We start from the raw sequence: 22,010 nt of genomic DNA on the forward strand, positions 1-22,010 counted from the left end.
TACAGTCAGTCCACAAGAATGATGGGAATTTTTCTAACCTGGGAGCTACATACATGCACACCGGGTACAGCTGTGTACCCAGGGTGAGATGTTTAGTTCTCGCCACTCATAATTGCTCTAATGACGTGATTATTTGAAAGGTGAATCACACCAGTTCACATCTGACGTGTAAATCTAATGTATATTAAGATGCGACATAAAACTGGTGAGACTGGCCTGCAGGGGCTGAAGTTGGATCTGCCCAAGTTATCCTGATGTTTATTTATTTTTTGTTCATTTTATGAATAGAAATGTTCTCCATTGCCCACGGTAGGGTTAACAAACGCAGAGTGCTAAAGATACACACAAAGCACAGGCACAATCCAGGCCAGACTTTTACCCAGGCCCCAAAGATGACCGCAAAAATGTCACACGAGGATAAACTAAAACAGAAATAAAGTTATCCATGGAAACAGACTGACATGGTGCCGTTGGGAAAAATCCAAGAAAAGGAGATGTAACACATAATAAAACTGGAAAAAGGAAAATCTAATATTTAACTGTCATGGTTCACGAAACCAATTTGGAAGATTGATAGAGTGGAGGTAAAATCTGATATATTATTTGAAGAGCATTAATTATGCAGGAGAATTGAGGTTTTGATACTTGTTGGTTGTAAATGACGGATGCATACCTTTAACAGAATACTGCACTTATCTGTCTACCTACTGTAATGATTTTTATTCAACTGTTAAAATGTATTCATTGTTCCATTTCAAAAAACTGTTTATATTTTGGGTGAAGGAATTAAATGAGAAGTGGCCAGTGAACCTGCATAATTTTGAAGCATTTTGGTCACAAGACCAATTTCTCACGTATTGCTCTACCTGTGGCCTTGATGGCTATTACCTTTCAAACACGGTAAGAAATTCAAGCTTTTGAACTGCTCAGGATGTCCTGGCCTTATTTCTGCATTCCTTTGTAATTGTTCATTAGGCTCCGTTTTTTGTGAAAGATGTCCACTCGCTCTCGTCTTACATGTAAATTGATTGTAATTTCGAAGTAACATGAAAACCAGCTGTGGCTATAGCAGTGTGGTTTGACATTCTCTTTGTGAGGCCAATACCTGCGGTTGCCTCTAGAGGGCAGTCTGACTCTTTTCATGGTTAGGTGTTGGGATTCATAACCCCTTTTCTGTGGACAGTCTAAACACAGTTGATATGTGATGTATGAGCTTTTCCCTGAAATCAGAATAGGATGCTTGTGGCAAACCTTCTCAGCAAAAGTAACCTTTGTGAGAGATGTCGGTGTTCATCACGCTGAAAAATAGTTTTCCTTCTGCTAATGGCAGAAGGGAGGGGGAGGTTTTGAGGGGGGTGGGTTTGAGAAATTCAGATTACACTGACACTGTAAACAGGGCACTCAGTTAAGACTGCCTTTAACCACAGATGCCAGGCCAGTTGAAAGTGTGTGGGTGTGTGTCTGTTAGGGCGGGGGAGGGGGGTGGGGTGGCGGGGGAGGGGGTGGGGGGTGGGGGAGGGGGTGGGGGGTGGGGTGGCGGGGCTGAAAGAACCTTTGTATTCTCAGGTGTTCCCTGAGCAGCAAATTGCTAGAATCTCCTTACTCTTTACCTCAGACTTGAGGCCCTGTGATTCAGGGCTAATTAAGGTCATTGTGTTATTTTTCCCCTTTAAATAAAAATTATAATAAGCTTTTCATAACACTAAATTGGGGGTGGCACAGTGGTTAGTACTGTTGCCTCACACCTCTAGGACCGGGGTTGGAGTCTCCATCATGGCTCCATGCGTGTGGAGTTTGCATGTTCTCATTGTGGGCCTTCTTCCAGTCCGCCCCCCACCCCAGTCCAAAAACATGTTGAGGTTAATTAGAGTTACCGAATTGCCCATAGGTGTGTCTCTTTGAATGAATGATGTGTGAGTGTGCCCTGAGATGGGTTGGTGCCCCATCCTGGGTTGGTCACTGGCCTGTGCCAATAACCACCTGGGTCAGCTCTAGACCCCTTCCCCCGTGACCCTGAATAGGACAAGTGGTAACAAAAAAATCGATGGAAGGATAATTCTGAATCATGTCTTAATAGTGGTGTTTAAAAGACCCGGGTCTCTATTAAATACACGGTAAACATGTAACGATAAATGTTTTGTATGTTAAATGCCTCCAGAACTTCATTTTGCTGCGTTCGCAATTTTTAACGTTTTGACTGGGTTTTAGACTTCTTTCGTTTTTGTGGGCGTTACTGAATGTGACCGCTAGATGGGGCAATTGCACGTTAATATTCATACTACTGTAGGACTTCCAAAAAAATGCAAAAACTATTAAAGCTATTTTTTTGGGGGTATTCCAATGTTTGTGTGTAAAGCACTTAAAATATTTTTTGTCACATCACATGCGTCATCTTCAAATAGGCTACACGGCTGACGGGAAATGCAACAGTCTGCAATTATTGAAATCTGTATTGTCAAAATTGCAAAAAGTGTGATTCCATTTAGCCATTTTCACGTAAAACTATAAACATGAAAGTGTGTATATTAAATATGTGTGTCTCTGAGAATTCAGGAATTCAACAATTTGAAAATACTTTCTTAGTACTAAGCCCATAGATATTTTGTTATATTTGCTTTGTTATATATTTATGGGTGTCTGTGTGTGTGTGTGTGTGTGTATATACACACACTTTTGTTATATATACTTATTTATATTTATACTTTGTTTTATGATTTAATGATGAATAGCTATTGCTGTTTTTCCGTTTTCTTTTTGCAAAATTTAAAAATAACATATTTCTTATACGTTAATTATAATATCTGAATACGTATTCATTTACTTTCAAAAATGGCACATTTGATACACCTGACATTAACTTCATTAAAATTATTATTCCGGTTATTCATAAACAAGCAAGCTCGTTCTCTCTTTACTCGTGTACTTGTTCTATTTCTTGAATATAAAAGCAGCCCATTGCTACATATAATGAACCCGGACGAAAAGACTGAAAGAAAACGCTGTGAATGTTACTTCGCTGCGCAAAAGACAAATAGCAGCTGCGTGTGGAAAGTACAGGGCATGCTTCAGAAATTACTGTAAGGCAGAAGCACGGCGGCAGCCTTTATATAGAAAAAATCTAGCATCTACTACATTAGCGAGATTCCTTTTACGGTTGAATCCTAAAATACACACTGAGGTCAATTTAAATTGCCCTCGTGTAGTGTAAGTGTGAGAATGATTTGTCGCACGTCTCTGAAGCAGAATTCCTTTTTTGAATACAGTACTACAGAAAAGCGATTCCATGAATAGTTTCCACGGCTCTCTCGGAGATTGAAGAATTACTGACATTTAAAAAACGTGATTATTTGAGCGCAACAGTACAAGGGTTGCTCATAAGCACAATATTTGATCATTATCAGAATGCGAAGGTAGTTTATAGTAGTTTGTAGTAGCTATATATACAGTCACTGTATATAAATATATGTATACACTTTATACGGTATCTACACAATTTCCGCTGGATTATACGTTTTTAAATTACCACCTGGAGTAACTTCACTGCTTCGATGTACCGCGATTACTTACCGTTATCCGATTTTACAAATTACTGTCTAACGCGGATTTCTTTAGCTCTGCTGATAAAACTGTTTTGTTGTAATGAAATATTCCGTCTCTTCACAAAACGTGGGCACCAACCATTTCTAAATAAACTTCGTAGGCTGTATAGTAATATTAAATTTGTGTTAATCAAAGGGTGCCCACACATATACTCTGTATTCTGTAGACAAATTTGAAACGGACAGTTTGATTCATTTTAAAAAGCACGCGGCATTGGTTGCGATGTACCAGTATAGTATATTTAGCTTTAATGGTAATATTTTTTTATGTTACTCTCGAAGCCTGTTTTCTCTGCCATCAAAGGTAAGGGTGTGCAGTCAGTTATACTATTACAAATACTCTGTGCTCTGGTTTTCTTTTTCACTTATTTAGCAGCTGGCTGTCTCATCCATCCATCCATCCTCCATACCCGCTCGTCCTGTATTAATGAGGATTAGCGGTCCTCTGTCCGGGTCTTTGCAAGATACACTAGGTGGCGCTGTAAGACGGCGAAATGAATGAATATGGCCACTACACTTGAAGACGGCAAACGACTGAATATCATCCCCCCAAAACACGAGGCACATATGGCCGTGAAGGTCTCTTTCGTGTAATATAAATAAACCAGTGTGGTAGAATTTCAATATACAGAAAAAAAGTCAGTCTTTCTTTTAAAAATATAAAGAAAATCTCATGAATTGCTGTTTCGTTTACGGTATCGGTTGCAGCTCTGAGAATCAAATGTATTCAATGACAGTGATTTCTGGCTCGTAATTCAGTTACAGTTCTGCAGACTCGCGCTTTTACTCTTTTTTTGACAGCGTAAACATAGTATATGTTTACGTGATCCATTCCAAGGAGGTTGTTTCCTCCTTATATATAATACAAGATTACACGCTTTTCGGTAGTCCAATGGCATTAAAATTACATATTTATTTAGTATATTTGATTGGTTTTATGATGGAATTAGTTAACATTTTCTGCATTTGCAAATGCTAATATGTATAAAAATGTTGAAGTTGATTAGTTACAAGTGGACGAAACATTTCACTTCGAAGTTTAGTCCTTTCTGAATGTAGCTGATAAAAAGTTGAAATGTTTATTCATATGTGTTGGCCTATTTGAAAAGAGAATCTGTAATTTGCTATATGTTATACGCTTCTTAATAAAACAATGTACAGTTAATCTCCACCCACAGATGTAAAATATACGTAATTTTCATTATGAATTTTAAAATATAATATACATGTGATATATAAGATAAATGAAACATTGCGGTAAAATCTACAATTGAAATCTGTGTCCACGTTAGCCGTTTTAAGCAGGGAAAACAGTCAAATCATACGTGTTCTGTCTGTTGATGAACTGCCTACCAAATTGGAGTTGTCGGTTGAATAGTTAAATTAATTGGCGAAAATGATATTTAACAGTTTGGTTCATCATATATAAAATTATTACTGCTGATCTAATATTTGCTGCAAGGGCAGCAGTATCTTTTCTGTTTGAGAATCTCATTCCTCTCAGACATTATTCCGGCATAATAGTCATGTGTACGTATACAGGTCTAATGTATTTTTAGACATTTCTGTGCAGCGTAGTAGGAAACACAAGTGTTTTAAAACATCTCATCTTTATTGAACACTTTACAACAAGTTCCTTAAGCAATCCTAAAAGGAATACAATAAGTGCAAAACGAAAATGAATTATTATTTTTAAAAGAATTGTGTACGTGGATATTTACTTCTATACATTTGAATATAGATTATGTTTAATATAGTCGTATCATTTCAATTTATGACAGGAAACAATCATATTTTTTTTTAACAAAAAGCTTCTTTAAAAGAAGCTTGCATTTGCATCTTTTAAACAAAATACGAAGAAGGCGAAGTGGTTTGTTGGCAGAAACATTTTGCATATTTTAATATGTTTTATATTATTGTATGCGTGAGCGTACTGCTTATTACACTACACTGTGCTGCAAATATTTGGGGGGGGGGGTTCGTGCTGTTCTTTTTGAGTACGTCGAGGCCTGCTGAAAAAACACACGGCCTCTTGTATTGTATGGTAATTGCTCGCGTTACCCCTCACACTGCTCGGCGTGCGTCACTCACATCACGCACGGCTTGATGTCCTGACAGACACTCTGGTGATGATGGTGATGGTGGTGATGGTGATAATAGGATCCGCTGGCCGAAGGGTGAAATGACGAGATTCCATTAAAGTTCAAAACGAAATCTTTCCTGTCACAAACAGGGCTTGAGTGGGCCTGATATCTCGGTATCCCCACTGTAATAGAAAATAAACACATTTAATTCCTGTGCTGGACTAACATTCTGACAAAATGTTGTTCTCTCTTCATAATGTATCTTTTTTTTTCAAACGGGGACTGCATAGTGTCACTAATTGGAAAGTATCCTGAATTAAAAATACGTGTTTGTATAATTAATCACAAAAGACCCCCTTCGTCCCAAAGACAAATGGGTCACACAAAATTCTCCTATATATAATATGCTGCATGGTCAGCGTTTTAGACCCGAGACTATAATTGTAAGCTATGGATTGCGTCATGTGTCGTGACCATACAACATACACGCGTTTTCAACGAAACGTCCATAGTTTAAGTTTTCTGTTTCCAGACATTTTTGTATAATCTTGTTATGGTGAAGGACCTATGCTGAAGAAAGTGTCGCGAGTTAATAATATGTAACTATACTAACATGCAATAGGCAAATATTTTAATAATACATAATATCATGAAATATTCTCTATATTACGTAATTATTAATGTATTATTATGATATTTTCGGATAAACAAACACGGCTATATTAGGCCTATTCAACATATTTAACATTTATAAAGATTGTCTAATGTAATTACTGCCGGATTAAATAATTGTAGTTGGTATAACTGAAAGCACGTGTACATCAACGTGAGATATAAGAAATCTTTTCATACAGAAATGTTTTCATACTGGCATTAATTGTGAGACGGTTTTTCTAGATTGTATTAAGGACATCTGCGCGATTGAGCACATATACCTTGAATGGTTAAAAATCCCACATAAACTTTAACAAGGCCGACGTCTCCCTTGGGTACGCGCAGCGTGCAATCCTCTTCAGTGTGGTCCCGCACCGGGCGCCTTTGTTTTGCTAACCTTTTCTGACCCGAGTTTTAGTAGGAACTTTAGGCCGGAACATCTCCGGTATCCTTTGTACCGTTTAAATCAAATAGATTTACAGGACGCGTGAGACATTTATGGAAATGACTGTCCTACGGTAATACATTCCATATCAATGACTGTTTTGTACGTTTTTTTTCTTTACTAAGTCGTGCAAAATATAGGCCTACGACACCTATGTCTATACATATAATAACAAGAACATCAACACAAAGATGATAACGTCATAGTAATTTATTGCTCATATTTATATCGACTTTTTTACAATAGCTATATATTCGATGTATATTTGAATGTGTCTATATGTGCAAATAAAATGTGATATATCTCACAATTTTCACAATTCATTTGCTACCAAAGCGGATAATATTCAACTTGGAGGCCGTTGTTTAAAAACGTACACACGCAATCGGCGAATAATACTTGTTAGTAGAAATAAATAGAATTGTTTAATGAAATACAAAGTTTAACCAGCAATAAGCCTACATCACCCAAAACGACAAACTCAAATTTCCCTTAAGTGTTAGTATTTGCTGTGATACAAAATTAATTATGCGTAGGAATTCGCTCTAGATTGATTAAATATTAATTGGGGGGGGGGGTATTAATACGAATTTCTGTACATCCTTTCGGTGTATCATAAGTTTTTATGATTTGGCACCAAAACTGGCTTTAAGTAAATGACGATCCCTTATGCATGAAAGTACAGTGAAAGCCGCGATATGCCCCGGTGGTGATATAGACTTTTCGGTTGTCTGTCTAAATGCCTTCGCAGACAAGGGTCCCAATGGCTTAATAAAACACGCTTACTGGGAAAATAAAATCGCCTCACCTGAAATGTCAGCCGTGTCCCTGGTGTTCTGGTGGAGGTAGCTCTGCTCCAGCGAGTAAGACGACATGCTGGAATGTAAGCCGGAGGATGCTGGGCTGCTGGAAGCTAGAGACTGCTGTTTGATGTACGGAGAGCCGCTTGCCGATGCCCAATGTGCCGACGCACTTGTATATGGAGAGTGGCACTCCAGGGCGCTTGCCATTGCTGGGGAGGAAGGCACCGGGCTGCTGCTGCTGTCTGGCCCGTAGTCCCCGTTGGATGTCACTGGGCAACTGGCCATGTATGTTGATCCAGGGCTAGGGGACATATGGGGGACGTGGTGTCCACCACCAAGCCCGTCGTAGCCCCCTGCCATTGAATTCGTCATCATGTCTAAGTTATAGCTGTTAGTGTGGCATCCAAGTGATGCCGTGGGTGCCTGGAAGTCAAAGCTTTGAGGTAATATGGAGGTACCAAACCCAATTCCATTCATCATCCGGTACATGGGTTTTAAAGCTTGACACTTTCTACGGAATCCCCGGGGTCGGCGGCGAAACGATCCTTCCTCAAACATGAACTCACTGGCGGGGTCAATTGTCCAATAGTGCCCTTTACCCGGTCTCCCTAGACCCTTTGGTAATTTGATGAAACATTCATTTAGTGACAAATTGTGTCTGACGGAGTTCTTCCACCCCTGGTAAGATCCTCTGAAGAAAGGGAACCTGGCCTGGAGGAACTGATAAATTTCGCTCAGCGTTAATCGTTTGGTCGGGGAGCTTTGGATCGCCATGACAATGAGAGCGATATATGAATAGGGTGGTTTTTCGGGACGTCTCAGTCCAGAGTTCGCCTTTTTTCCTTTGGACGAGGCTGCTGCCGCACTCTCTACGACGGACTGCGTGTTCATCAAAGCCGTGTGCATAACTCCAGATGCCGGACTTGATCTTAAAGCTGGCGGCGGATCCAGTTGCTGCTGCGCAGTTTCAGTCGTCATGTTCTGTTTACTAACGAAAAACCCGAAGAACAAAGCTAAACAATTTTATCAATTTATAATTATCTATTGTAAAATTTTCACCGTTTTGGATCGAAGGAACAGACTCCTTGTTGAACTCCACTTGACCGCTAAATGTGTTTCACCGCGATGCACTGCGTGGAAAAAAACAAACTGTCCGGTTCAGATGGTCTCTCCAGTGCGTTGTAAACGAAGTGAAGTGTGTAGAGGTCTGTTCAGAAAGAGAGAGCGCGCGCGCGGAAGGAGTGAGGGGGAGAGGGGTTAGTCTCCAAATGTAATTCCGTATTACGAAGATACGCCGTGATTCTCTGTGTGGTTGACGCGGCTTCGTCCGAGATGGCGCTTCTCTGTCGCAGGGACTGCTGTTCTGCCCCCCACCTGGTGGCCATCACTCGCCTTAATCCTTTAAGAGGAGGAAACACAGAGCGCCTTGACTTTTGCGTACGCCGCTCAGCCAAACAAAACGCGACCACCTATCAATTCGTAAATCTGCCCCCCTCCCATACCTCCTCCAGACCTCCTTCTAAATCCCTTCAAGAAATCAGTGGCGACCAGGGCCCACCTCCCTCCTATTTCTGGCCCCTGTCCAGTCACCATCCAAGCAGGAGGCGCTACAGCGGCACCAGAAACCCTCTTCCCGTCTGACATTTGTAATACACGCAATTACACCATTTATCAAACCTCCTTCAGACATTCCAGTCAACATCGCCATACGCCAAAAGTGCAAGGTAAAGTTTTCGAATTATTATACTTGCATGCTGCTCGTAAGTCAGAGTGATATTCCACAGACTAATGGCATGGTATTGATTGATGGGACTGAGATTAATCTTACGCTTGTAAGAAAACGGTTTTTTTAATATTTAATTTTTCCTTTTTAAAATTGCAACTTGAGCGCTTTACTGCTATTACAGGGATTCACCAAGTTCGCAATGTTAAATTTATACTTATTGAACGTGTATGCGTTATTGAACAAAGAAGTTCCACTTCTACAGAAAGCCGGAGCAGTCAACAATGAAAATGGAAAGCAAATTTTAAAAATCAAGAGCGTGCGAGTACGTATGTAACCTACGCTCATAGAAAACAAACAGTTTTCGGCGCTGAAATTGTGAAAAGGTGGTCTTTCCTGAGTGTATACATGTGTGTAGGGGGTTGTTCTGGGTAAATGGCTTTGACATGAGTGGAAGCAGGCTTTTTCCATCAAGCACTGCCCGGATACCACACACAGAGCGCAAGTGTCAGCTTACTGCTCGAGCCTGGATCCTATCCCTTGAGCTCCACATTAATTAGAGAGAGAAAAACGAAATTAAGCGAACGGGCGCCGACAGCTTCCTTCCTAATACAGACACTGCATATAAGACTTCTCGCATTTTCTTTGTTATTACTGCAAAACTAACAGCATTAATATTATTATAATAATATATTCTTATTCTTATTATTTAAAATTAATCATGATTTTTTTATACGCTTACCTGTATTCAAAATCAACCGCAAACTATAATATGCTGTAATTTACAAGTATGTTTTATATTGCACAATATATATCATAGTAATGCACTGACTATATTAAGTTACATGAACTCCTTTACTCATGTTCATGTTTGTTATTGCCTTCATTTTCAAATACTTTATTTGTTTTATAATGATCATCACATTTAATAAGGCGTATTCTTGCGGAATGTGATTACGGAGTTTAAAAACAATTAGACGCATGAAAACTGAACAGTACAATTTCAAGCAGTTGTCTACACTAGTATTTCTACGTTTCTACATTACAGGTTTTGAAACATAACGCAATTACCCCTGTCAATGAAGCATATATTCTCGAGATTATATTTATATAGTGCAATATTCATGTGTGCTGCTGTACTTCTATCTGAATGTTGAAGTGGTGTAGAATATGTAATATTTTAAATGTCTGCGCGATTAAAAATAATGTCAAAATTTTGTTGAAGGCCCAGGCTATTCTCGCTACCACAACGTCCATAATTTTAGCAATATACACAATGATGTCATTTTTCGAGCACCGGCATAACGGACCATTTCAAGTCCCAGACAATTCCATTATTTTCGATTCTTTCGAGAGGTTTATTTTATAACGAAACCCACAGTGGATCCTATAAAATACATCATCTAAATGAATATTAGTACGGATTATGCACTTGTGTATAGTGCAGTTTAAGAGATTCCGCAGTCGTGCCTACAGTGATTAATGTGTAGTTTTCCGTATAATTTGCTTGCCCTTCATTGTTCTTATTTTACTGATGCATGGAGATGTAATAGTGGCAACAATATAAATCACTTCAAAGAATTTGCGCGCATGCAGGGCTTCGCTTTACATTGTGATCAGTTCCAGTTAGGGAGCCTTATAACCACACACATGTCCAGTTTGAAATTGTTTTACGTTACATTGTTATTATTTTAAAAAATGGCAAACATGCAGGCTTACTTTATAGTGTAAGTGAAATGAGTGGCTAAGATTTTGGCGAAAAAGTAACCGACAATTCTTCAGAAGTATCTTAAAGTTATAGATTATCGTGAATGAACATACAACTAAATTTTTATTCTAAACCATTTAAACATTAAGATAGCGGGAATAAAACTCATATTGCAAGAGTATGTAGACTGAAGCAGGACTGTGACACTCTGGTTCCAATACGAAACAGGGCGCTTTATTTGCAGCCTTGCCGTGATGAGCAGGAATGTTAAGCTATGAGATAAAAAACAGGAACATTTATTCTCAATAACCGTATTCAGTGCTGCTTGTATATTATGTGTAATTCATACCCATTGATCACTGGTTTGCCAAGATGAGCAATTACTTGTAATGTTTTGTTTTGCATTACTTTGTAGGCGAACGTTTCTCCTGAATTAAATTCAAGTTGGACATTATTTTGAAAGAGAGGTATTGGACTTTTCAAATTACTATTAATTTTATTTGCGTGAGACAGAAGTGTTAAAAGGGCCCGTGATTTTGTCATCACGATGGCGCTCCTTTCGAGTGAAAATAACATCTTTACAACAATGCTTATCAAAAGTAGCCTTTGCACTTCACCAAAGGATGTACAGATAAAAATCATATTTCCAGCATAACAGAAAAACGCAAAGGGGCCGAATTGCAACAGAATTTCCTGCAACATCAAGGCGCAGAACCCCCGTCGTGTTCAGGATGCGTCGTAGGCTGAGAGGAAACCTTGCAGCGCACCCAAAATACTTTGAAGACGCTAAACACATAGTTTGAAAATACAATGCATTCTGAACCTCGGAACGACGTTTCGAACCAGTCATACATCTTCATTTACATCTGTCAATTATTGGTAAATCAGGGGTTTTGGGTTGTTTTAGTCTCAGTTGTCACATCAATAATAACAGACAACAAAATTACTTAAACGATTTGATGTTTTTAAATTTCAGGCAAAATAGAACGAGTGTCAGTGGAACCCGATAAATTGATATTTTAATGTATTAGGCAAACGAAATTGCAATTTGTTACAAAAATCTCTATGCGAAGCTCAGAGATCCTAAAGCTTAAACCAAGCGCAATAATCGTTTTAATATTATTATTATTATTATTATTATTATTGGTGTTGTTTGCTTGTTTGTTGTTTGTTATTTTATTGGTGATAATTGAAAATGTGTATTGTTACAAACATACAGGTTCGAGTGTAGCGGAAATGGATAAACAAATAATTTCATTGTGTGGAGACAATGCAGAGTGTTTTCTGTTTATTGGTAATACATTTTACTCATTATCAACAAATATTTAAAGTGTGAAGGAGAACGTTGATTACATTAACAATGTGTGAATGTTCTGTTGCTTTCCTGTTCTTTAAAATACATTTGTAAATAGCAAAATAAAACAATAGCGTAATATAAAACATCGTAGTTCAGGAAAGCTTATGATTGCTTGCCACTCGCGAATATATGCGCCCTATAATTAATTTAAAATACAATAAGTGGACATTGAAACATGCCTTGGTAATGCAAATTGATATTCGTTGGAGTTCTCAGCACCTTATAGGTACTCGTAGCCGCACGGCAAAGGTATAAGCGAATTATGTGTTTCCTTCTTTAATTTACTTCTCAGCCAAATTATCTTGTTTTATGGGTCACTGTAACGAAACACCCCCTCCCTCTTTGTTCGTTTCAGGTCTGATCTTCGTGTCTAAAGTATAATTACCTGGGACTGATTGGAGAAACCATTGTAATATACCGCACTTGAACGGTCAGTAGCAAGTAGGAAGGGTACAAGCGACATTATTCTTGACGCCATGTTTCATGCGATAACCATTCCGAAAAAAAACATTAAATACGACATTTCCGCGTGAACAGGTTTATGGATATGCTTCAGTATGATTTGGTTATACTGCCGAAAAATAACTACTGATTAAGAGGTTGTGTATATAAAATTTATTTATATATAATATTGTAGTATATGTATATGCAATATCAAACTGAAAACTTCAGCTCCCATCAACACCTCGGGTGGCTTGAAACTCCCCTGGCTTTTCTGTGCGCACAGGTGTGCCATTCTGGCTTTTCACCTGCAGGTTGCAGCATTGTGCTTGGAACCAGGTTACTTAGGTTAGTTACGAGGCTACGTAAGTGTTTTCTCTCACCTGTCACCTACGACACCGAAAGGAGCGGAGACGGCGAAGTCCAAATTTACAAGAGACGTGTTTCAAGGCTTTTGATCAGTTGTGCAAGCGACGTATATAATCCACCAATAATGCAATAATAATAGTATATATTACCAACTAACTTTAAAAGTTCGAGTCGCTTTTGCCTTTAAGGAAACGATTGAATTGCATATGATACATCTGTATCCATGTCAATTATCCCATTAAGTGTATAAATTGATTATTTTGTTAATATCTCATAATAATTTAATTAGGTTCGTGATCTGAGTATAATTTTAGACCCCCCCCCCCCCCCCCCCCCCCCCGTCGAGGAATGAAATATGATTCGGCTAAATTACGGAGTACTAATTATTCAGCTGACACTAACTGCAAGACATTATCGTACGATATAATTCAAAATAACTTCGTTCTGTAATAAGATAGCACTTTTTCATTTTAGACACACACACAAACATGGACAATATGACTACTCTACCGTTTATGACAGTATAAAAAGAATAAAAGTATTGGTTATTAATTTGGGACTATGTCATAAATTGTAACTTAAAATGTTTGTCCTACTGTCATTATTTAACTAACTAGTTAGACTGGTTTAACCTTTTTCAGGTTGAAATATTTTTGGCTTTGACTTATTAACTATACACGCCTGGGCTGTACTTTTCTTTATTTCCGGGAATTCATCTACAGTGCAGCCTGTCGATGGTGGGTTTGCTAACGTCTCAGAATGTAATCTGCCCTTTACTTCATCGCAACCAAACAATTAAAAGATGTCTGAAACACTTTCTTTTGTCACTGCTCTTATTATAAACGGGTTTTTAGTATTGCGAAGGAGCTACATTGCTACCTGCTAACTGTTATAATTGTTATTATTGCCTTGTGTAAGACCCACATCCTCCCAGTTTCTCCCCAGACTCTGAACGATAGCGGTAGTGATACGCTGGACCTTTTACGTCACGTCATCACTTCAGGACCGTGGACAGCTCGAATGTTTTAACGATAATTTGCAGGGGGTCTCCGGATGGTAATAGCTAGCAATATCCATACATGTTAATTTTGGTGCAGAATTTGTAATTAATTTTTAATTATGAAGACGGATCATTTTGTGTTATTGTGGCGTACATTTTATATGTTACGTCCTGAATGGTACCGGAATTTCGGTAAGCTCTGTAATTAATTTATAACTAACATAACCTTTATTAGAGTCTATAGACACCATAGATATTTATATTGATTCCAGAAGACGTTATAAGGGGTTGTACTAATACAAGATTTTTGCCGATTCTCCATATGCATTTATAGTTGGGCATACTGGAACGATTTTTTTTTCTAACTGCAAAGTGCCATCCTTAATTTTTTTGTTTACGTTACTGCTTTATCTGTTGTAGCATTGTAGTGTATAGTATACAGTGTAATTTGCTTAACACAACTTTACACTTTTTTAGAGTACTGTCTGAAAGACAAAGTGAGAGATGTATAAGCTTAAGGAGCGTCCGAGTCTGTTTCTGGCTCCCATGGACAATCCGTGTCACAGCCTTATGAAAGTATTTTAAGATTCAGTTTAAACAGTAAATTTGTTGTTTCATGCTGCGAGATTGGACATTTACGAATGATATCAAATAACCCCATTCTGTAAAGATATGTTTTTACAAGAATGTGTTTGCGGCAGTTTAATCGTTGTGATGTTTTCACTGTAAATATTTTTTCCTCAAAATAAGGGGGGGGGGGGGGTCTAAATAATATCACGTTGTATAAAAAGCAAGATTAAGCTGCAACAGAATTGCTGTTCATATATATTGACGAAATAAATATTATGTCTGAGTGGCAGGTTAACTTTTATTGTAATTAACCTTTAATTAATGTAGCTACTGATTTTGTTTAAGGTAGCGATGTTTCATTCTACATGTCTATATGCATATCAATTAATAGATTAAATACAAGTAATGTTTATTTTTAATTGTAATCCAACAGATAAATTGTATTATTGTTGTAATTTGATATTAAGTCATAAATGTCTGATGGATTCTTCCATTAATTATATATATTTCGTCCGATGTTACAGGCTGTTTTTGAAAAGAAAACTTTGAATATTGTACTGTTCTTGTCACCTGGAACTTGTCCAATTACAAAGGGATATAGCTTAAATGTTATTACTTTCACGGTTCCAAACAGCGATTTCCTGGACGAATTTTGATCTTCGAAACAAAGCGAACCGACACATCTACACATTTTGCACACTGAGCATTTTGAGAGGGAAGAATGAAGTTTGAAGTGGCTCTCGCATTCTGAGACGGAAAGAAGCCCTCGGAGATAAATGAACTGTCAGGTTGTCTAAGCCAAGGTGGGCTACAAGTCAATAATAAACTGTAGCAGGTTGTCTAAGCCAAGGTAGGCTACAAGTCAATAATAAACTGTAGCATGTAACGATCTGGACTGAGGTTGTGGATTCAAATCTCAGTAGAACACGCATATTATACCATCAAACATGCTGTTTTTTCGGGAATATCTACGTATACTTTGACTAAACAGTTAAATTTTATGTTCTTCAGGTCTTAAAAGGAAATGCTTATTACAGAGGCAATCATTTTGATGGGAAATCCAGAGTTAATGTTAGACTCTGTTCAGTCTGAATTTACTTTACAGATGTCTGTAGGTAAACACATTTTATAGATAGGCCTATACCGTTTTGTTATAAAATGTTTATTTTGTTTAAGGATAATTCTTTAATCTACATGACATATAAATGCTTAATTCATACTAATTCTGAAATAATTTTGCTACTTTGTTTCCTTTGTCAGTTATACATCGTCGATTAATATAATTTTTCATAATTCATACAGTAGCCTAACAATGATTCAGCTGTGGAGCATGACGGTTATATCGGTTGCTTTTTTGTAACAGACTTGTAGCACTTTAATGAGGCCATTGTTATCTCCATGAAATGGTTTTAATACAGTAAGTCCTCTAATGCACATTTAACGAACATGTCAGAAGGAGAATTAAGTTGCGCAAAGACGAAGAACGGAAGGTATTTAAAAAACAAAACAGTTTACCGGCTTTCAGTGTTTCATACAGCTGAATAAACTGAACTAAATGTAAATCTGCGAAACGAAATCAATATTTATAATATACAAATTTAATGCCCTGGGTGAAATTTTGCAACTTTGCACAGGGGGAAAATGCGTTTATTTTTAAACTGTCATTTTTTGTTGTGAACTGCTGCGAACAAGGTCTTTCGAAGCTTAATTCGAAATTGTGATACGAGACCGGAGACTGAAATAATGTTCTTGGTACTGCAATAAATTATGATCTTCCTGCCCAACATTGTTACAACGACATGTTGACGTGCTGTCACTTACCCACATGTTCTTACTGTATCATCCACCTAAAGGTGAAGATTTCTTTTTCATCGGTGTTTGTGTAAGTTTGTGTAATCGGGTTTGTTAGCTTTACATACACATAAGAGATTTGGCTGGAAAGCTGACACACGTCTGCCACTAACTCGGAGACAATGTTTCATGCATGTTTTTTGACCAAATGTTTGATTGGAAAAAATAACGCTGACACATAATTTAGAAGCAAAACACACAATACTTTACTGGTCAAATCAGGCAGAATGACTTACAAAAACAGTTGTGTAATGACGACTGGTTCAGCTCGATTCGAGCTTTGTCGATACCAGACATTACAATCATACTTAAAATAGTTTGAAAACAACATTGACAGCAACAACCGCAAGACGTAATATAAATAGAATAAAAGTATTTACTACTTTTTGGCATGTGAGTGCCTGTGTTGTACAACAGAAATGACATATGAACCGTTTATCGTCAAAATAGGAATGCAATAAGTTACAGTATCGTTCCTCAAAATTATTTCTTTCTTGTTTGTCATTTACCTGAACACACATTTTTACAAGTCATCGTGGTTAGCTAATGTTAACAACAACAGATTTCACACTGTCTAGTTGTCACGCTAAATGCAGTAAAATGCATTTTGTCGCTAAACAATTTACAGTGCATACGAAAGTGCCGGGGGGGAAAAAATCACAAAACAAAAGTACGTTGCCGTATGCCTTAGGAAAGCAAAGAGTCTATTTTGAATGGGTGATAGCTACCCAGTCTCATGGCAGGTATCTGAACAGGGGGAAAAGTCTCAGCGCTTGTCAAGCACTCTGGGCTCAAGTGGAAAGCGGTAAGAATGTCCCTTCTCTGCTCCACGCCGAGGATCGGCTCTGAGTAGCCGCCGCTGTATGCCTGCAGCAAGTGGGCGGCACCGGGGCTGACTGGGAACAACGGCTGTAAGTGGGACACTGGTGTCGGCGGATAGCCCATTACGTAAGGCATCACCTGTGCGCTACTTGACCACACCGCTCTTGTTCCGACAGCGGTGGCGTCTGGCTCAGGGTAGCGCTCTTCCTTTCTTTTGAAAGGTTTGCTGAGGATGCTGTCAATAGCGAAGGAGCTGGAGAACTTAGTGTTAGACCCCTCTTCCGTGGATGACGATGCGCCCGCAGGGTTTGGTGCATCCTCGATTGTAGGGTGCTCTGGGTTGTTGGCACATTTTTTGTTGATGCGCTTCCTTCGGCGGCGGAAGACCCCGTCGGCAAACGTGTACTCGCTGTGGGGGTTCAGCATCCAGTAATTGTCCTTCCCCCAGGGTCTAGATGGATCCCGTAAAACTTTCAGAAAACAGTCGTTGAGCGACAAGTTGTGGCGGACCGAGTTTCTCCAGCCAGTATAGCTTCCTCTGAAAAAGGGGAATTTCTTCATGAGATAGTCGTTGATTTCTGCCAGTGTGAGGCGACCAGTTGTAGAGTCGCGAATTGCCATAGCGATCAGGGCAATGTAGGAGTAAGGTGGCTTGGGTCGCCGTGTGTAAGGTTTGGCTTTCCCGTCAGCGCTGGGAATAGCAGGTGCAGGGCTGTTAGCGACGAAGTCCCCATCGGAGCCCAGCTCCTCTTCCCCGGAGAGAGGCGAGGGCACGCTGCCTTCCACATCGCTGCACAACTCCTGCGGTTTCTCCATAAAGTGGTTCGCCGAGAAGACTTCGAGTTTCATGGCTTTGGGTTGTCTATGCCTCTCGTTGCTGCTGTCGGCAGATATTAGAGCTCCGGTAACTGCAGTCGAGCCACTAGACAAGCTCCCGTCGTTATTCGTGTGTAAAATTAAAGCAAACGAACAATCAGACAACGTTGTGAACAATTCTCCTAGGCTATACGAACAGCACAATTTTGTTTTACCTGGCACGTTTAATTTAAAACACCCAAGTCATAACCGGAGAGGAGCTAAATCTCCAAGTGTCTCTTGAGACTTGCAGAAGCCCTATTATAATATTATCACTTCGGAGGTCCAGCCCACGAGGCGGGACTTCAGATATGTATTAAAATGACTTAATAACTGCGCGTTCACAAATAAACAACGTAACCAATATAATGTATGTTGACAAGTGCGTGATAATGCACTCTATAATTTTGTATAAATTGCATTTACTCTTTAGTGCCCTGAGCGATTTTATGGGAACTTTGCTAATTTGTTCTCGCTATTCCGGCATACCTGTCAGACCTGAGTATAGAGGTGTGCACCGGCAGCAGGACTGTCGCGTGAGACAACCAGGTGGCGTACGTTTCCCAGACACCGCTTAGTTTCCTGCGATGCCTTTGATTTTTTCCCCCTTTCAGTACCTGATGCTTGTTTCCATGCATCACTATAGATGTACCTGTATCTTAGAAGGACAGGGAAGTATTTATGCACATGTACATACATAGCCATGCAAATGTGCTTTATGTTGAAATGGTTATATGTTCAATTATTTAAGGTACACTTCCTGCTGTACCATTGATTTAGGCAGGCAATGTGAAACTTTAAAAACCACCAAAACAGGAACCAATTTTCATAATCCTACGACGATTTCAGCAATTATTGTTTTTCATTTAACTTTTGTCTATAGACAGCACTGCGCCATGTCTTTTTAATGCTGAATACAAAAAACAATCGCACGATAGCTGTATAAAAATGAATCATTGACATATAAGAAATTGGTAGCTGCTTCATTTTAAAAAAGGATCACCATTTTTAATGAGAATAAATGGTTTCTATAAATGCACGAACTTTTAACATTTACGTGTGACAGCCAATTGTATGGGAAATAATATTACCTATGATGAGTTATCATGAGTTGCTGATGAATCCATCATTAAACATAACATTAATATGACGTTTGCTTAGTATGATTTTTCTGGGCTCCATCGGTGCACGTTCTGCTGTGTATTGCACTTTCCCTCAAAAGTACACCTGCTGATTTAACCATTTAAAGTCCTGGAACCCCTTTAGTGCACTATGTGAGAATAACAGGTGTTGTACTTGAACGTCTTTTCCAAGCGCTTTAATCCCACGTGTAAAGGGTGTCTACTGAAGAAGAAGTAAGCTATTGGTATCTTATCGACCCTCATGTCTATGTGCATATATATATCGGCCTTTTATGTATACATATACAGCGCTCACATAATGTCCTGGGACGCTTGCTTAATTCTGTAAAAATGTTGCAAATTTATTGGTTTTCTAACAAAAGTCCGTTGACAAGACATGTTTAAATATGCATGTCTTCCTTTTTTTTAGACTGACTGACTCATTTAAACAACTTCTGCTATTAATTGCAATTGTAGTCATTGGCTCCCCAAGAGAATGCTAAACAAATGTTTGGTGTTTTATGTTATTGCAAATGTTTCACTAATCACAAAGCACCAAATGTGACTGCTTGTAAATGAACTTTTTTATCTCAGAACATCTCTTTTTTGAACTTTAATTTGGGTTTCAGTTTATTACTATATATAGGCCTATTTGCATTTTTTGTAAACAAATGAATAAAGCAATGTTTTTCCTTTATAAAACCAATTCATTTGCAGCATTTTTACGGAAGTTAGCAAGCGTCCAAAGATTATCTTTGAGCACCGTGAGTACAGTAAGATCTACGTCATTTATTTAACCGCGAAATTCCATCATTGTTACGGAAGCTGACTGTTAATTATTTATGATTAAAGCAAGAATAGATGCTTGCACTTAATTCCTTAGTGAAGATTAAGGACTAAATTAAACGCTTCGATCTCTCTTTAACGCCTGACCCGTCGATAATCAAAGTTCGGAAACTTTTGGATTTATATCCGTTTGCGAGGTCAAGGCTACGCTCAGCTGTGCTTAATTTTCCTCTTCCCGTGGAATGGCACGCTTTTTTGCTCAGATAAAATGAAGTATCGTATAGTATTATTAAGGTTGTCTTTGCATTTAAAGGTATGAGGAAGTCGCCCAAGAACAAAGCCAGAGTGACCGCATTATTTATAAAACAGATTGACTTTGATGAGCTTCACGGAACAGGCAATGTTAAGACGGTGCATGTGTGCGCAGGTGTACGCGACGATAAAACCCGCTCTTTTAAAGCGAGGATTACTCAAAAGGTCACATACTGTTGGAAAGATGACACAAGAGAAACGAAAGATTAGAATTTAGAGATCTAAGGTTCTCTGTACGTATTCGTGAAAGTAATCACTTATCAAACTATTTCAAAAATTCACCGTGTCACAAGACCAGTAGTTATAGGCCTACTGATTAATCAAAATGAGAAAAGAATGGTGCGTAAGCAACCGTCACCTGCCTTGTGCCTGTAGCTGGCTTTTTGTGTCACACTTTCTTTGCAACAAAGAGCAGAAAACTCGATACGGCAAGAGGTCAGAAAGTTACATGAGTTATGGGCTGATGATTCTCATTAAATTGCTTTCGTCGCCACGCCTCTGCACAGCCTGGGGATATTTTGACTTAAGGTGAATGTGAAATACCTCAGTTGGCCGGATTCATGCAAACCTGGATGTTTATCTGGCGTTGACACCCCTGTTCTCCAGGCTCTGGAGCGGCGCGGCATCTACGACCCATGTTCACACGCGAAAATGTCAGTCTATTTTCCTGCATACGATGCATGTGGCTGTGTACCCAGTGTTACCTGAAAAGAGACCCGGATTCAGATTTGCTTCCTAAACTCCAAATTTTACTTTTCCAAGGTTTCCAGGTTACTTGTTAATTTTACTACATTTCAGAGTACTAAATATTATAATTGGCTTGGTCCAGTGTCTCACCCCTGCCTATTAAGGATAACCCATCCAAATTAAAGCAGGCCTGAGCCGTGCAATGACCTTTGATTGGCACTGGATTATAATACCTCGCAACTGCTACAGGGATTTATTGAATCGTAAAAATAATCATACGCATGCGCCTTGCGGCGTGCCTACATTCAGGCTCGACGCGTTTTGTTCCTTTGTGAACGGAGCTTAACATCGTTGCTGAAACTAGTAAACAAGACAAGTAATTATCAGCTTGGCGTTCACAAGACACGGCATGCGTGGAATAGCTCAGTCAGGAACGCGGTGTGCGCAACGCCCCGCGTATTCACGGTGCTCCATGCTGCCGACTGTCTGTATTATTGTAGAGCTGTCGATCCTCGTAAAGCGTAGGCTAAACAAAATACACAGTCTGTAGAGTAAGTCCTCCTGTTTATCAAATACATCGCTGGGAAGTGATTTATTTTCAAAACAATTAGGATGTGAGAATCTAGTTATTTACCCAACTGTCCATGATCAGAAATTATGATAATATGTAAACCTAATAAATATAATGATAATTGTGTGACATTTTTATTTTTACCATAATGCAATTGCAGAACTGCTTAATATACTGCGTAATTACATTTGAATAGATCTTGATTCTTATCTTACTGTAACCTCTAGCACATGGCACACAGCTGAAGCGAGT

The 22,010-nt window shown here is 38.8% G+C and overlaps 2 protein-coding genes across 2 annotated transcripts; both read right to left on the reverse strand.

The window, feature by feature from the left end:
- Window positions 1–5,209: 5,209 nt before the first annotated feature.
- On the reverse strand, window positions 5,210–9,107 carry foxf2b (forkhead box F2b). Its single transcript, XM_049015923.1, has 2 exons — window positions 7,591–9,107; window positions 5,210–5,865 (listed from the first exon to the last, which is right to left on the reverse strand). The coding sequence occupies exons 1-2, from the start codon at window positions 8,561–8,563 to the stop codon at window positions 5,687–5,689; spliced, it is 1,152 nt and encodes a 383-aa protein (XP_048871880.1). The 5' UTR covers window positions 8,564–9,107; the 3' UTR covers window positions 5,210–5,686.
- A 7,679-nt stretch (window positions 9,108–16,786) lies between these two features.
- LOC125743430 (forkhead box protein Q1-like) lies at window positions 16,787–18,534 on the reverse strand. Its single transcript, XM_049015932.1, has one exon. It carries the CDS (start codon window positions 18,273–18,275, stop codon window positions 17,292–17,294), a length of 984 nt encoding a protein of 327 aa, XP_048871889.1. The 5' UTR covers window positions 18,276–18,534; the 3' UTR covers window positions 16,787–17,291.
- Window positions 18,535–22,010: the final 3,476 nt, after the last annotated feature.

The sequence above is a fragment of the Brienomyrus brachyistius genome, chromosome 1 (assembly GCF_023856365.1).
Source record: "Brienomyrus brachyistius isolate T26 chromosome 1, BBRACH_0.4, whole genome shotgun sequence".
Lineage (NCBI taxonomy): Eukaryota > Metazoa > Chordata > Actinopteri > Osteoglossiformes > Mormyridae > Brienomyrus > Brienomyrus brachyistius.

What these genes read in the sequence shown, in the direction of transcription:
- foxf2b (XM_049015923.1), bottom strand. Translation starts at nt 8,563, where the DNA reads ATGACGACTGAAACTGCGCAGCAGCAACTGGATCCGCCGCCAGCTTTA. An exon ending in GGACACGGCTGACATTTCAG is followed by an intron (nt 5,866 to 7,590) that starts GTGAGGCGATTT and finishes TTTCTATTACAG; the next exon opens with TGGGGATACCGAGATATCAG.
- LOC125743430 (XM_049015932.1), bottom strand. Translation starts at nt 18,275, where the DNA reads ATGAAACTCGAAGTCTTCTCGGCGAACCACTTTATGGAGAAACCGCAG.